The sequence below is a fragment of the Pristiophorus japonicus genome, chromosome 4, assembly GCF_044704955.1.
Source record: "Pristiophorus japonicus isolate sPriJap1 chromosome 4, sPriJap1.hap1, whole genome shotgun sequence".
NCBI lineage: Eukaryota > Metazoa > Chordata > Chondrichthyes > Pristiophoridae > Pristiophorus > Pristiophorus japonicus.
In genome coordinates this window covers 308849147-308864781 of record NC_091980.1, presented here as the reverse complement: position 1 = coordinate 308864781, position 15635 = coordinate 308849147, and the positions used below count along the sequence as shown (strand labels likewise).

General features: G+C 44.1%; 1 protein-coding gene across 2 annotated transcripts in view; it reads left to right on the top strand.

Moving 5' to 3' along the window:
* dicer1 (dicer 1, ribonuclease type III) overlaps window positions 1–15635 on the top strand; it is a 166665-nt gene that overhangs the window by 102403 nt on the left and 48627 nt on the right. For both annotated transcript variants that reach the window (XM_070879682.1, XM_070879683.1), the window contains 4 exons: window positions 6452–6665; window positions 7603–7753; window positions 9640–9822; window positions 10401–10506. In XM_070879682.1, coding sequence (XP_070735783.1) covers window positions 6452–6665; window positions 7603–7753; window positions 9640–9822; window positions 10401–10506 — 654 coding nt within the window. The remainder of the gene's footprint in view (window positions 1–6451; window positions 6666–7602; window positions 7754–9639; window positions 9823–10400; window positions 10507–15635) is intronic.

Sequence of the window (15635 nt, the reverse complement as noted above, 5' to 3'; positions counted from 1 at the left end):
TGTAAAGCAAAAGTTTGGCTGCGGTATAGGGCACTGCAGGTCATTATACTGGTATGAACGCTCAGTAGTAGAGACGCAGTATCTTCCCCTCCCTCCGTAGCCTGCCCTCGCGAAGTGCATGTGTGCGGGCACTATTTCTAGTACACACCCATTGGTTCGGTTAAACCCGCACTCGTCTAGTTCGCCTCGGCCCACCGGGTGAGGGCATACTGTGATTTCCCCCCTTTGCTTGCAATCTGCTAGGGAAATCCCGGTAAGTATGTTGTTTCGACGAACGGCAGAGGTGGTGGTCAGGTAGTAGCGTATGGAGACATTTTCCCGTATTACTCCGATATTCTCTAGTTGGTATAAGGGGAACGGCCCTGAGTCCGGCGTTGCTATGGGGATCAACAGGACTATCCCTATCCCGGTAGTCCTACCCATCTGGCAATCTGGAATTGCGGGGTATACTCGGGTCAGTCCCTTCAGAGTACAATTATCCAGTGTCCCCCTTTGGTTCGCCAACTGAGCTAAATGTGAACTGTCTATCCAATCGGGTACCTCCCCGCGTTGGATCTGGTTGAGGTTGTGGCGGATCTGTCCCACCATCCACAGACCATAAGCATGACAGAGTTGCCCCTGTCTTTGCTTTATTGTATCTTCTTGTTCTCTATCAATGAGGTGATTGATGGTTTTAGCGTGAGCTTCCAGGACTGAGATGCCATCCAACTGGATTTCGGCCCCCTCCTTTCCTAGGTTGGCCTGGTCTTCCTGGTTTTGCTCCACCCTCTCCAATAACCCCTTCATCACCCCTTTAAGCTGTTCTACCCTCTCATTTAGCCCTTGTATGTCTATCGAGTTCACTACGGAGGTTCCTGTATTGAAAACGGTAGCAACATCATTTACTATTTCCCTCTTCACCCTGGGTGCTAACCCCTGTTCCCGGAACTTACTGGCACCCATGGCATCGGCAGCCTGCTGCATTACGACTTTACTTAATACATTGTACATCTTCCTTGACTGTTCGGTACAATATTCCGGCATCTGGATGCCTGAAATATTGATCAGAACAGGCACAATTTCATGTTTAACATTATCATACAATAATTCCCCTTCGTTGTACATTGCAATCCCATTTTCTGGTCCCTTAGTAGTTATGGGACAAGGCAGTTCTTCGGGCAATGTAGTGATTCTTATGGGGCGCGGTGTCGGAGGGGGTGAGAAACATACATACAATTATATTGCAGCCGCCCCCGCCTCCTCGTAATACCCACACAGCCCCATTCCCTTCTTGCGGATGACTGATTGCTGGGATTGTCCCGGAGGCGCGCAAATTATGCCGAAAGTACATTCATCAGGCCCTTTGACATCCCTCCGTTTAATGCATCTGCTCCTTATACCCGTGGAGCACTGTACACATACTCTTATTCTTATTAGGATTCTTATTAGGATTCACTTGTAACCATGCATTAAAATAAGTCCTGTCCTTGCTCCAGTCCTTGGTTGCTGGGATGCACATTCCGTCCGTTAAATTAAACAAGACTCCATAGTTCATATAGTTGTTTATTTCCAGCGTGCTCTGCTGTCCGTCGGTGTTGCCCAGGGTACGTGCATGTCGCAGGGCTATCCATATTACGAGTAGCGCCTTTCGTATTCCCATTCCGGTAAGTATTATCTGTAATTTTAAACAGACGGCCTGGTCGTCACCAGGGGTTAAGTTTTTTTGCTCTACGAGTGTCCCTGTCACCCTGCAAAATCAGAAGGACAAGGTTATAATCGAACCATTTCGAGTTGAATCTGTAGGGCGTGCGCCCGTGTCTTTACCCACTTAAATATTACCCAAACTCCTATTATGACCAAGGCCAAAGCTATTCCTCCAAACATCGCTGTCTGCTTTACCGTTAGGTTGGGTTTGTGGACTACACCTACCCACCGTGGGGTACATTGGCTCTATTGCCAGAGGTGATGGTGCTATGGCTGCGCACTGCACTATCCGTCTAGTCCCGTTATCTCTTCCAGCCTGTTTATCTTAGCTTTTAACTCTTCAATTTGTTTTATTGAATATCTATTTCTTTATTGTATCAGGCAAGTATTATTACATAAGCTAGTTCTGTTTTTATTTTTGTTTCCTCTGTTAGGTGAGTCCTTTTTTTCCCTATTAAGAAATCCAAATTAATAATGTTCAGTATAAAACGGCTGTCAATGGAAAGGGTTAACTCCTTTCCAGGTTTGTAAGAAGACCTGATGTCATTACGTGACTTCACGTAATCATCTGAAAAAAAAGTCTTTGTGCCTTCAAAACTGGCTTCGAAATTAGGAATCCGTTAAACAGCATAAATCATTAGAGTAAACTCCAATGTTTTCTTAACTTCTAATTCAAGTACTTGCCAAAGAATTTTTTTTTTAAAATTGTTTTAAAACAAGACCACACATACAATAGCAATTTTGTTTACTGAAATTCAATTCTGTTTTTTTTTTATTTCTCTCTTTCTCCTCGTTATCTTCAAAACCCTCCTGCTTGTTTAGACTGTTCGGGACATTTTGGAAATCTTTTCAAACTGCATTGAAACTTTTTCATAATTGAAAATTCGAATCCATGTAGAGTGTTTTTTACTTATTCCAATTTTTTTTTTTCCTCTTCTAATTAAACCAATATCTTTTTCACAGCAAACATCAACTAGTATTTAGTAAGTTATGTCTTTTTCCATTTAGTCCGTTACATCTTTTTTTTTTTTCTTTTCTTTCTTCAAATTAGGTTTTGTATTTTACACGGAGGGTTCGTAACTCCATAAAGTTGTTAATTTGTTTACTTTCAAAGTGGCGTCTTTATCTTTTTCTTTTTCTCCATAACTGGAATGGAGACCAGCTTTGAGAGTTTGAGTGCTGCCTTTCGTTATCTCAAAATGCTCCAGTTTCAAAGCCGTTACTAAAGCTTGCTGTTTTTTAACATTTTCCAAAAGTTCCTTTTACACCTTCGCAGATAGCTCGCCACTTGCCCAGGAGTTTGACCTGATCAGATTTAATTTAATCTTTTTTTTTTAAATCCACCTCAGTATTTCCTGTGCCTTCTCTGAATATCTCAAAATCCCAATTCAAACTTTGTAATTTCAATCTTTATTTGAAACTTTTTTTTTTAGAAGCTCTTTTTTTTTTTTTTAAAGCATTCTTTATCTCATTCCGAGACTAAATTTATGTCTTTCAACCCAATCAATCATTGCATGTTTTCTTTCGGCAAGTAAGTGAGCATGTCAAATAAATATTTTGCTCAACAAACCTATTCTTTATTTGTTTATTCTCCTAGCTCCGTAACTTATCATCCGAATAAATCCACACCTGCGTTTCTAACTTAAATGTCTTAAAACTTCCCACATACAGGACAACATTACAAAGGGTTTAAAAAAAAAGACTTTCACTCTGTTTCTAAAATAAACAGACACTTGCATTCCTCTTCCAACCAGGCTTTCGGAACATGAAAACATAAAACAAAAATTCATTCTGCAGTCAAAAATCACACAGACACTTCTCACTCAACGATCAGACATTTACAACAGTCTCTCTTCTTGTTTTGGCCGGCTCTATTTTTGGATCCATGACCTTTCAGGGAATTCGTAGTTTTATCTAAATAATTCCTCACATAACTAATTCCTGAGGATTCCACCCTGCTTTAATCATTTTTTCAATTAGCTTCTTTTGTTTTTCCGCCAGGTGGCGGGTAAGCGACCCTTCTGGTCCCCACTCGAGTTTACTTGTTTTCATGGCCATTCCTGGGTAGGACTGGTATCGTTAGGAATCTACTCTCAGCGGTCCGCTTTCTTTCTAGCGCGACTTGTAGTAAACTGTCTCTTGGCTACTGTCAGGTCACAAGTTCTGCTGTTACACAAACTTATACAATTCTTAAAAACGCGTTTAAGCAATTCCCGCAGTGCTCTACGTATCCTTAACGACTACCTACCACCGCTCAGCCCGTTGGTCCGACCCTGTTCACAGGTTTGGATTCCGTTAGCCGCTGTACACCGCTTGGTTCTATCCCGGGGTATTTCAAATTACACTACTGGGTCCGGAAGATGTCTCTCGGTATCACGATCCCACGGTCTAAGTGTGTTCCCTACGCCTACTTGGTTCCTGGCCGTCACGTGGGACAAAAGTCCTCTTAATTCAGGCTCAGGCTAGGCGTTTGAGATATTAGACCGTCTCCTCATGTCGATCAACCAGCTTCCACCTTCCGCACCCTTTATACTTAAAAATTGTTTTTTATACTCACCCGGGTTTTTTTCCAAGGGCGTCCAGCGACTCCGGGAAATCCCGTCGACTACGCCATTGTTAGCGTTAGTGTTTTCTCTGAAGAATCACTCAACACTCAGGGTCGGTTCCAATGCTGAAGCAGCTTTATTACGCTCAGCGGGAAGGAAAAACTCAGGACCGTATCCAGGTTTCTCTTCACAGAACAAAGAGTTACATGTACCTTTATATGTTTTACAACAGTTAAAAAACAGCTTACTGCAGTTACACAGCTCATCACGGCTGGACACAAGCCAATCATAACGATTATAGATTACATATAGGTTTTTTAATCCAATAGAATTCTCCTAGTAACCAGGGAACCATTGTCAATTTGGGTTGATCGATGACTTTATATGTTCTCTCCCTAGTTCTTTCATCTGGGAGAAATAATTGGTTTGTAGCCTTGTTTACAGCAAATGGTTTCCCTCTTATCTTTCTTCCTGGGGAATTAATTGGTTTATGGCCTTGTTCACAGGAGATGGCTTCCTTCTTATCTCTGCCTTCCCAGGCATTCCTACAGTGGGCCTCACAGGGTTATTGCTCGGTCAGTGAACGTTCAACAGTTCACAGTTTGACTACCTGATTTCCCATAATGCCTGGGCAGCCATTTTATGTGTGTGTCCATTTAAGCTTATGTGAGTTCTAAATATCCAGCAGGTGCCTAATGCCTAAGTCTATATATATATTTCTACTCTCTACAACAGAGTGTTCTCGTATGGTTCAATTTTTATCTATCCAGTTGTAGCTAGAGAATCACCTGCAATGGCTTCTCTTCCCGCTCTCGCACTGTTAGAACCTGGATTCTCCCAAGGATCTTGGCCCCCTCCTATTTCTCATCTACATGGCGCTCCTCAGCAATATCATCCGGAAATATGTCCGTTTCCACTTGTACGCTGGTGACACCCAGCTGTACCTCATCCCCACCTCTCTCGACCCCTCCACTGTCTCTAAATTGTCACACTGCTTGTTCAATATCCAGCACATGGTTAAGCAGAAATTTCCACCAACAAAATATTGTGAAGACTGAAGCCATTGTCTGAGGTCTCTCCTGCAAACTTTGTTCCCTCGCCACCTATTCCATCCCTCTCCCTGGCAACCGTCTGAGGCTGCACCAGACTGGTCCCGACCACCTTGCTGTATTTGATCACGTACCTGCTCCTTGACCAAGACCGCCTACTTCCACCTCAGTGACATCTCCCGACTCCACCTCAACTCATCTGCTACTCATTTTCATCCATGTCTTTTTTACCTCTAGACCTGACTTGACTATTCCAATCCTCTCTTGGCTGGTCTCCCATCTCCCATCTGCTCATAAACTACATAAACTTGAGCTCATCCAGAACTCTGTTGCTCCTATCTTAACTCGCACCAAGTACCATTCCCCTATCTCCCCTGTGCTCACTGACCTACATTGGCTACCCGTTTAAGCAACGCCTCATTTTAAAAATTTCAAATTCCACCATGGCTTCGCCCCTCCCTATCTCTTGTTTCACCCCCTACAAGCCTCCGAGATATTGTCACTCCTCCAATTCTGGCCTCTTGGACATCTCCCCGATGTTAATCGCCCCACCATTAGGGGCTGTGCCTTCAACTGCTTCGGCCCCTAAGCTCTGGAATTTCCTCTCTAAAGCTCTCCGCCTCTCCACCAACGTTCCCACTTGGCTGCACAGTGATCTATAGGTCCCGTGTAGCCGGCTCCATGGCATTCTAATGTTTAAAAACAGCGCAGGCGCGGTAATTTGAAGGAGCCACACGCTCGGGGAAAAAAAAATATGGGGAACATTGTTCTCCGTCTCACACTCCTACTTTAAGACGCTCCTTAAAACCTCTCAGTCCAAGCTTATGGTCATCGCCTTGGGATGTTTTACTATATAATTGCAAGTTGTTATGATTTTGCAGGGGTAAATTGTTGCCACTCATTGTTCCTCTCCGCCATTCCTCTACCCACTCTCTGCCCCTCCCAGATTGGAAACCGGACTTGGCACCTTGTGATTTGTATGGCTTAGTTCCACACAGGGCAGTACTGAGCCATTGGAAGTGCCTCTCCAATCAGGTTTATGAAGGGAAAAATAATTCTGCAATTTGAATATGGTACATGAACGTCATGAAATATGAAACAAATAATTCACATTAATACTCCCAAGGTATAATCTTTTTAACCTGTTTGCATGTGGTGTGTCCACCCTGGCAGATTCCTCATTTTCCAGTGTACACTCGTTCTGGTGAGGTTACCATATCTATTGAACTGCGTAAATTGGACTTCACATTGAGTACAAAGCAGCTGGAGCTGATCACTAGGCTACACCAGTATATCTTCTCTCACATTCTTCGTCTGGAGAAACCTGCACTAGAATTCAAGCCTACAGAAGCTGATGCAGCCTACTGTGTTCTACCTCTCGATATAGGTAAGCAGTATCGCCACTGGTGTTTCACTGAAGCTCAATGGCGGACGGGTGTATGTATAAACTTTCACAGTTGCTGCGTGGGAGCATTTTTATCTAGAATTTCAGTGCAGCCTAATGCTGGGGTGGGAAGCTTTCATTCATTGTCTGAAACACTCTACTGTACAACTACAGATTTTGTCTTTCAAACTCTAGTTATGCTTGGAAAGAGTATTTGAGCTGTGTGACATTTGGGTGAAGTACCAGTGGGTATACTGATAGTGGTGAGAACGATGAGGTGCCGAATTAAATGTCACGCAAGAAGGATGTTTCACAATAGAGTTTGTGAGATTATAAGCGAAATTTGATGTTGGGCTAGCCCAGAGTGCCATTGACTGCTTCATTGGAGGCTGAAGGCTGCCAAAAACAATTGGTTGTCCGATTCGTTTTAAAATGGTGGTCTGCTTTGCTACCTTTATTTGGTTTAGCTTTTTCAAATTGTCCGCTTCATCTCCTGGGGTTGCTTACACTGGGATAGGGTTCCCTGTGCGCCGGGGTAGGTGTGCTCCGGAGTCGGGGTCCATCCACCTGCGCCGGGGTAGGTGTGCGCCGGAGTCAGGGTCCCCCCACATGCGCCGGGGTAGGTGTGCGCCGGAGTCAGGGTCCCCCCACATGCGCCGGGGTAGGGTTCCTCAGGTGCAAGCTGCTCTTCTAATAGTTTGCCCAAACGTACATTTTAAATGTGTGCACCGAGACAGCGAGGGCCAGGTGAGGTCACTATAACTGGACGGTGAACACCAAAAATCATTGTGCCACTTCTCTCGTTTCTGGATATTTAAAGGTAAATCCTATTTTTTTTTCAAAGTCCACTGCCTTGTGTGTGCATCATCGCATTAGTTAGATGAACGGTCTTAGCTATTGCTGAATAAAGAACTAGCTGGTGAAATGCTTCCTTTTGCAGTTGGTTCCAGCCACTTGGATATCGACTTCACCTTTATGGAAGATATAGAAAGGTCGGAAGCGCGCACAGGCATTCCCAATACACAGTACACAAAAGAGAAGCCCTTCACGTTTAATCTGGAAGACTACCAGGATGCAGTTATCATTCCAAGGTAGGAAAACTGTTCTTTCTTTGGCCTTAATCGGTAACTATTTCCAAGGAATTATTTGTTTGTAAGCTGGTAACCCCAGACGCTTGTCTTCCACTCTGGATCTCAGAGTACCTCATTTTGCCTTTATACCACTGTTGGCAAAAAAAAATCCCTGCCTCCCCAAATTAGGAGCACGGTGCATTTATAAAAATATACATGGATATGATTTCAAGGCAGTAAACTCATCTTAAGTTTCATAGTCTTGTTTTAACATCTTCTAGACCTCCTTGAGATTACTGCAATGAAATCCCTCTCCGCAATCAGCTATTCACCATGATCTCTAAGTAACTGAAGCATTCCTGTTAGAATCACAGAAATTTACAGTGCGGAAGGAGGCCATTTCAGCCCATTGTGTTTGCGCCGGCCGGCAAAGAGCTATCCAGCCTAATCCCACCTTCCAGCTCTTGGTCCGTAGCCCTGTAGGTTACGGCACTTCAATTGCACATCAAATGTGGTGAGGGTTTCTGCCTCCACCACCCTTTCAGGCAGTGAGTTCCAGACCCCTACCACCCTCTGGGTGAAGAAATTTCTCCTCAAAACCCCTCTTAAACCTCCTAGCAATTACGTTAAATCTATGTCCCCTGGTTGTTGGACCCCTCTGCTAAGGGAAATAGGTCCTTCCTGTCCACTCTTATCTAGGCCCCTCATAATTTTATACACATCAATAAAGTCTCCCCTCAGCCTCCTCTGTTCCAAAGAAAACAAACCCAGCTTATCCAATCTTTCCTCATAGCTAAAATTCTCCAGTCCAGGCAACATCCTCGTAAATCTCCTCTAGTACCCTTATGGTTTCTAATAGGCCCTACTCTTTCTTTAGTTATCGTCTTGCTCTTAATGTATTTATAAAACATCTTTGGGTTTTCCTTGATTTTACTTGCCAAAATGTTTTCGTGTTCTCTCTTTGCTTTCCTAATTTCCTTTTTAATTCCACCCCTGCAGCTTCATTCCCTAAAACTAAGTCCAGAACCGCCCCTCCCGTGTTGGGCTTGCTACATACTGGCAAAAAAGGTTCTCTTGAATGCATTTTAGGAATTCTGCACCTTGTACATTTCACACTAGTTCTATCCCATTTAATATTAAGGTAGTTGAACTCCCCTACTATTACTGTCTTAGAGTTTTTGCACTTAGAAATTTGCCGACATATTTACTCTTCTATCTCCATTGGAGGTTGAAAGTCACTGTGGGGACTTAAATACATCTTCTGGCTGCAGTACCAGAGTAGCTTAGGCACGGGCCTGTGATGGCCCACTGTCTTCCCTGTGCCTAGGATGCGGGGTGGCAGGGATCCAGTATCCAGAGGTTCAACCTTCCCCGCGCTGGTCAGTCAGCAGTCGATAATTTTCCAGTTTGGATGAAGAGCTAACGTATCAAGGAACCAGTCGGTCATCAATATGTGTATCTCCTCGCCACCAAACTGCAGTGCCTCAGTTTGTTAGCCTCACTGACTGCCTCCCCTTCAATACCGTGAAGGTCTGTTGTATACTTTTGAATTTGTTTCCTTTAGTCCTTTCTTGCGCTTCCCCGATTTTAATCGTCCACCATCGCCGGCCATGCCTTCAACTACCTGGTCCATATGCTCTGGAATTCCCTCCCTAAACTGCCCTGCTTCTACACCTCTGTCTGTCTCTCTTCCTTTAAGACCCACCTCTTTGACCAAGCTCCTTGTGTGGCTCGGTGTCAAATTTTGTTTGATAATGGTCCTGTGAGGGACGCTTCCTTTTGTTTTGGAGAATGAAAAGTTAACTTTAAAGTGTTTTTTTTTTAAAGCTGTATTGTTGGGTCTGTTTCGGACCTGCCTGCTCAGAAGACATGGCGGTGCAGTTTAAATAGTGGTTGTTTTCGCATAGGTATCGCAACTTTGACCAGCCTCATCGCTTCTACGTGGCCGATGTGTACACCGATCTCACGCCTCTCAGTAAATTCCCTTCCCCCGAGTACGAAACCTTTGCGGAGTATTACAAAACCAAGTACAATCTTGATCTGACCAACTTGAACCAGCCTTTGCTGGATGTGGACCACACATCTTCCAGGTAAGAATTTCAAACTCTGCTTTTTTCGAAAGAAGTGTGCAGAAACAGCTGCGTAAATGTGGTGCTGTGTGAAGTGTTTAGAGAGCCCTCTGGAGCCACCCAGTGGCCGCAAAATTGTCTGCTCGTTTAGATATTTTTTATTCAACTCTTCTCCTCACGTCCTGAAGCTTCAGACTCGTGCTAGGGGTCAGGTCCATGGGAACTGACTATACCTCGCCCCCAGCGATCACGCCTCGTGTTTGAGCCTAAACCACCTCCAGGGTCCACATATACGCTTAACAAAATGGAGCTTTGGACTGAGATCATTAGTCCGATTTATAGCTGAACCTTCTCCGTTCTTCCTGGCCCAGTGGTGCGAAGGCCACTGTCAGGAACCACCAGCCCCCTCTCTCCTTCCCCGCCCCGCAACATGATGCTTCCCCAGCTAAATTAGAATCATAGAATAGTGCAGCACAGAAAGAGGCCATTCGGCCCATCGAGTCTGCAGATTACATTTCTAAATTCAACCTGCTAAAATAAAAATACAAGACTTCTGATTCGTTACTTTATAACGGGACTATCTCTCTCCCTGTTCTCAGACTGAACCTTTTAACGCCTCGACACTTGAATCAAAAAGGAAAAGCACTTCCTTTAAGTAGTGCAGAGAAGCGCAAAGCCAAATGGGAGAGTCTGCAAAACAAACAGGTATGTAGGAGATTGAAACTGTTGGTTAACGACCCGGCCGTGAGTCGCGAGAGGGGGGAATCTGTCAGCTGATTGGGTGAGGATGCTGTAAATCTACATTCGTGGGGCAGCTTAATGGGCTTTCTCCCTGGGCACTCAAGCTAACATTCAGACTTGACCTGAATGGATGGTTTTACTGGTGTTGACCAGGTAATTGAGTAGCGAGGGGAGGGACATGTTGGTGGCCCATGGAAATGCCCAGATCCCCATATATGAATGCACACACCTACGCGGGCTCAAATGTGTATGGAGAAGTGTGGCCAACCCCACCCAGACATCACCAAAACGTCAACTGGTTGGTCAACTGATACCCGTACTGATGGCATTGTGCGAATTTGTGAACTGGATGCTCCTGTCATCTAAACCGATGGATATGGTGCATAATAGATCATTGATTGGGAGAGGGCTGGAACAATTTACTTGTGAATTAGGTGATGCCTGTATTCAATGGGAAGCCATTCAAGCAAAATCTTAAAACCAACAGGATTGTTCATTCCAGCCTAATATATTATGGAATGCTTTACCACAATGAGTAACTGTGGCATACACCATTGCAAAGGATGAAACAGAACAGGGTAATGATAACGTGTAATGCTTTTGGATTGCATTAGCAAAAAGCTGGCACAGATATGATGGGCCAAGTGGCCCCTTTCAGTCATGTGGATTTCTATTAATTCTTTGAATATGATGTTTTAAAAAAAAAAATGTTTGGTTGAATCTTCCAACAATATTGTGAGCAGCGTTCCCATTAAGGTGCACATCGATTGGGAGGTCCCGCGCAGGTCACTCACCAGCTGGAAAAAATATCCTGCAGGCACGGCTGTGTAGCAAATTTAAAGGGACTACACACAAAAACTTTGGAGGGGTCATTGATTGTGAGATAGTGTTTAATCTGCAACAAGGTTTTGTACAATGCAATTCCTGTCCTTCAAATTTAGGAATTTGCACTTGAGTTATCTGAATGGCAGCGGATTAGGAAAAGGGGAGGCGCAACGAGACCTGGGTGTCATGGTATATCAGTCATTGAAAGTTGGCATGCAGGTACAGCAGGCTGTGAAGAAGGCAAATGGCATGTTGGCCTTCATAGCTAGGGGATTTGAGTATAGGAGCAGGGAGGTCTTACTGCAGTTGTACAGGGCCTTGGTGAATTGGAATATTGTGTTCAGTTTTGGTCTAATCTGAGGAAGGACGTTCTTGCTATTGAGGGAGTGCAGCGAAGGTTCACCAGACTAATTCCCGGGATGGCAGGACTGACATATGAGGAGAGACTGGATCGACTGGGTCTGTATTCACTGGAGTTTAGAAGAATGAGCGGGGATCTCATAGAAACATATAAAGTTCTGACTGGACTGGACAGTTTAGATGCAGGAAGAATGTTCCCGATTTTGGGGAAGTCCAGAACCAGAGGTCACAGTCTTAGGATAAGGGGTAGGCCATTTAGGACTGAGATGAGGAGAAACTTCTTCACTCAGAGAGTTGTTAACCTGTGGAATTCCCTGCCGCAGAGAGTTGTTGATGCCAGTTCATTAGATATATTCAAGAGGGAGTTAGATATGGCCCTTATGGCTAAAGGGATCAAGGGTTATGGAGAGAAAGCAGGAAAGGGGTACTGAGGTGAATGATCAGCCATGATCTTATTGAATGGTGGTACAGGCTCGAAGGGCTGAATGGCCTACTCCTGCACCTATTTTCTATGTTTCTATGAGTCCTGCTTTTATATTTAAGATCTAACACAGTTAAAGGACTGATTGCTGAAAGTCGAGTGCAATATTGATACTGACTGCACTGTAGGTAAACAAGAGCAGATGCCAAGTTGACTCAGCAGTAGCATCTCTAGATATTTCCATCTCCGGTGAGTTTGATTGGAATATGACCACAGCCGTGTTAGTCCTCAGAATCTGGGCTTTTGATTTGACTCATAGCGGCTCTGAAAAGTGGCTTTCAGTCAGTGGCCATCCTTACTCAAAGAGTTGTTTCTTGCTCCAAAATGGTCTTTGAAAGCTGGGAGGTGGAAGAATGTGTACAAGTTAAACGGAAGAAAGATACGCCGCAGGCTTCAATGAGACGGATGACCAGTTAATCTGTTTTTGGAATGGTGGTTGAGGGTGGAATGTAGGCCAGGACACCGGGAAAACTCACTGTTCTTCAAATAGTGCTCTTAAAGGGATATTTAACATCTACCGCCAGCAATGTAACACTACCAAGGTATTACAGTGGAGTCTGATTAGATTATGTGCTCAGGTCCTGGCACAGGGCTTGAACTGAGGCAAGAGTGCTGTCAACTGAGCCAAACTGGCACACAAGCTGAGCTTAAAAACTATATTTTAGTAAATAGCAAAAAAGCAGTTTGAATAGTGAGCAAATTGAAGGCAAAAAAAAATCAGTAGGGAGAAGGAAATGCAGTTGAACACGGGTGAAATTGTGTTTAATGGTGTTAAACCTATTCCCGATGTTTGATAGACTTGGCGCTTATTTCAGCATCATGGTACATGACTGAAAATGAATAAAGTTAATTGGCCCAAGGAGATCAGAGTTACCCTAGAATCGTAGTATTTTACAGCACGGGAAAGAGGCCGTTCAGCCCGTCGCACCCCTGCCAGCTCTTAAAAGTGTTATCCATTTCATCCCTTTCCCTGTGCCTGTTTAGTTTTTTTTTGTTTTTCACATACATTCTGGTAGGGCTTTCCACATCCAAATAACCTGCATTTAAAATACAGTTCTCTGATTACCGACTCACCAACAAGCGGAAATCGATTTTTTTTTCTCCCCCTCCCCATCTAATTTACTTGATGATCACCTCTCACAATTTTGATGATCGCTTAACTTTAACTGTTCTAATAAAGAGAGTTCTAGTCTCATAAATAAAGCCTCTCACCCCTACTGAAGCTGCTGGCTGTCTTTAGGGTCCACAGAGCAACATAGTTAAAAGTGGGGTGGGGTTGACTTATGAAAATAGGTTGGGACTCTCCTCATTGGAGTTCAGAAGAATGAGAGGTGATCTTAATCGAAACATATAAGATAATGAGGGGGCTCGACAAGGTGGATTGTAGAGAGGATATTTCCACTGATGGGGGAAACTAGAACTAGGGGGCATAGTCTCCGAATAAGGAGTCGCCCATTTAAAACTGAGTTGGGGAGGAATTTCTTCTCTCGGAGGGTTGTAAATCTGTGGAATTCTCTGCCCTAGAGAGCTGTGGAGACTGGGTCATTGTATATATTTAAGGCGGAGAGAGACCGGTTTTTAAGCGATAAGGGAATAAAGGATTATCGGGAGCGGGCAGGGAAGTGGAGCTGAATCCATGATCAGATCAGTCATGATCTTATTAAATGACGTAGCAGGCTCGAGGGGTCAAATGGCCTACTCCTGCTCCTATTTCTTATGTTCTTATGAATACGTAAAAATAGTTGTGGCGGAAAATAAATCTTGGGCCAGAAATTGCGGTCGGAGGCTTCTCGCGGGTGGATGCCTCCGACCTCAAAAAAAAATTGCCAAAATACCTGGTGATCCTGGAGGAACGAACACTTGCATTCCCAGGCCTAGATGTGCAGCCCAGTGCAGAGGCCCACGCATCCCAGGAGCATACGGGCCACCAATGAACATGGAGTATTCTCATTGATAGTAATGGTGAGTTCCGTTTGTATGGAGCTCCCATTACTATGAATGGAAATCCCACCAAAACAAATAAAACACAATACATAAATAAAAAATAACACCTCGCTTATTTTAAAATGAATAGAAATTGAATTAAATGTTTTAGAAATGTTTTTTTTTTAATATGCTTTAATAGTGTTAAAAAATAAACTTGCCTTAATGGACAGGTATTTATTTGAAAAATTAGACATAAAATAAATTTTTTTCTATCTTTTAAAACTCTTATGCTGGTAAAAGCAGGCTGTACACCCGCTTTTACCAGGCGTAAGAGTTTTAAGGACATTCGCTGGGCAGGCATTGGGCAAATCTCTGCCCGTGAAGGCCCTTCTCCCGGGAATGCGTGCGATCTGTCAAAAGCAATTTTGTCATCGCAAGTGCCGGGTTTAGGCACAAGCGCGTCGTGCGTCTTAACCTATATTTTGGGTGCGTACGCACCCGGAGAGGCCGCAGTTTACGGCCCCTTACACATTCGAGATCAAATTATCCATGGTGATGAACAGAGTTGAAGGAGGAGGAAGCATTGATCTTTCAGTTCTGGTGCACATTGGTACCAACGACATAGATAAAAAAAGGGATGAGGTCCTACGAAAAGAATTTAAGGAGCTAGGAGCTAAATTAAAAAGTAGGACCTCAAAAGTAGTAATCTCGGGACTGCTACCAGTGCCACGTGCTAGTCAGAGTAGGAATCGCAGGATAGCGCAGATGAATACGTGGCTTGAGCAATGGTGCAGCAGGGAGGGATTCAAATTCCTGGGGCATTGGAACCGGTTCTGGGGGAGGTGGGACCAGTACAAACCGGACAGTCTGCACCTGGGCAGGACCGGAACCAATGTCCTAGGGGGAGTGTTTGCTAGTGCTGTTGGGGAGGAGTTAAACTAATATTGCAGGGGGATGGGAACCAATGCAGGGAGACAGAGGGAGACAAAAAGGAGGCAAAAGCAAAAGACAGAAAGGAGATGAGGAAAAGTGGAGGGCAGAGAAACCCAAGGCAAAGAACAAAAAGGGCCACTGTACAGCAAAATTCTAAAAGGACAAAGGGTGTTAAAAAAAACCAAGCCTGAAGGCTTTGTGTCTTAATGCAAGGAGTATCCGCAATAAGGTGGATGAATTAACTGTGCAAATAGATGTTAACAAATATGATGTGATTGGGATTACGGAGACATGGCTCCAGGATGATCAGGGCTGGGAACTCAACATTCAGGAAGGATAGAATAAAAGGAAAAGGAGGTGGGGTAGCATTGCTGGTTAAAGAGGAGATTAATGCAATAGTTAGGAAAGACATTAGCTTGGATGATGTGGAATCTATATGGGTAGAGCTGCAGAACACCAAAGGGCAAAAAACGTTAGTGGGAGTTGTATACAGACCTCCTAACAGTAGTAGTGATGTTGGGGAGGGCATCAAACAGGAAATTAGGAGTGCATGCAATAAAGGTGCAGC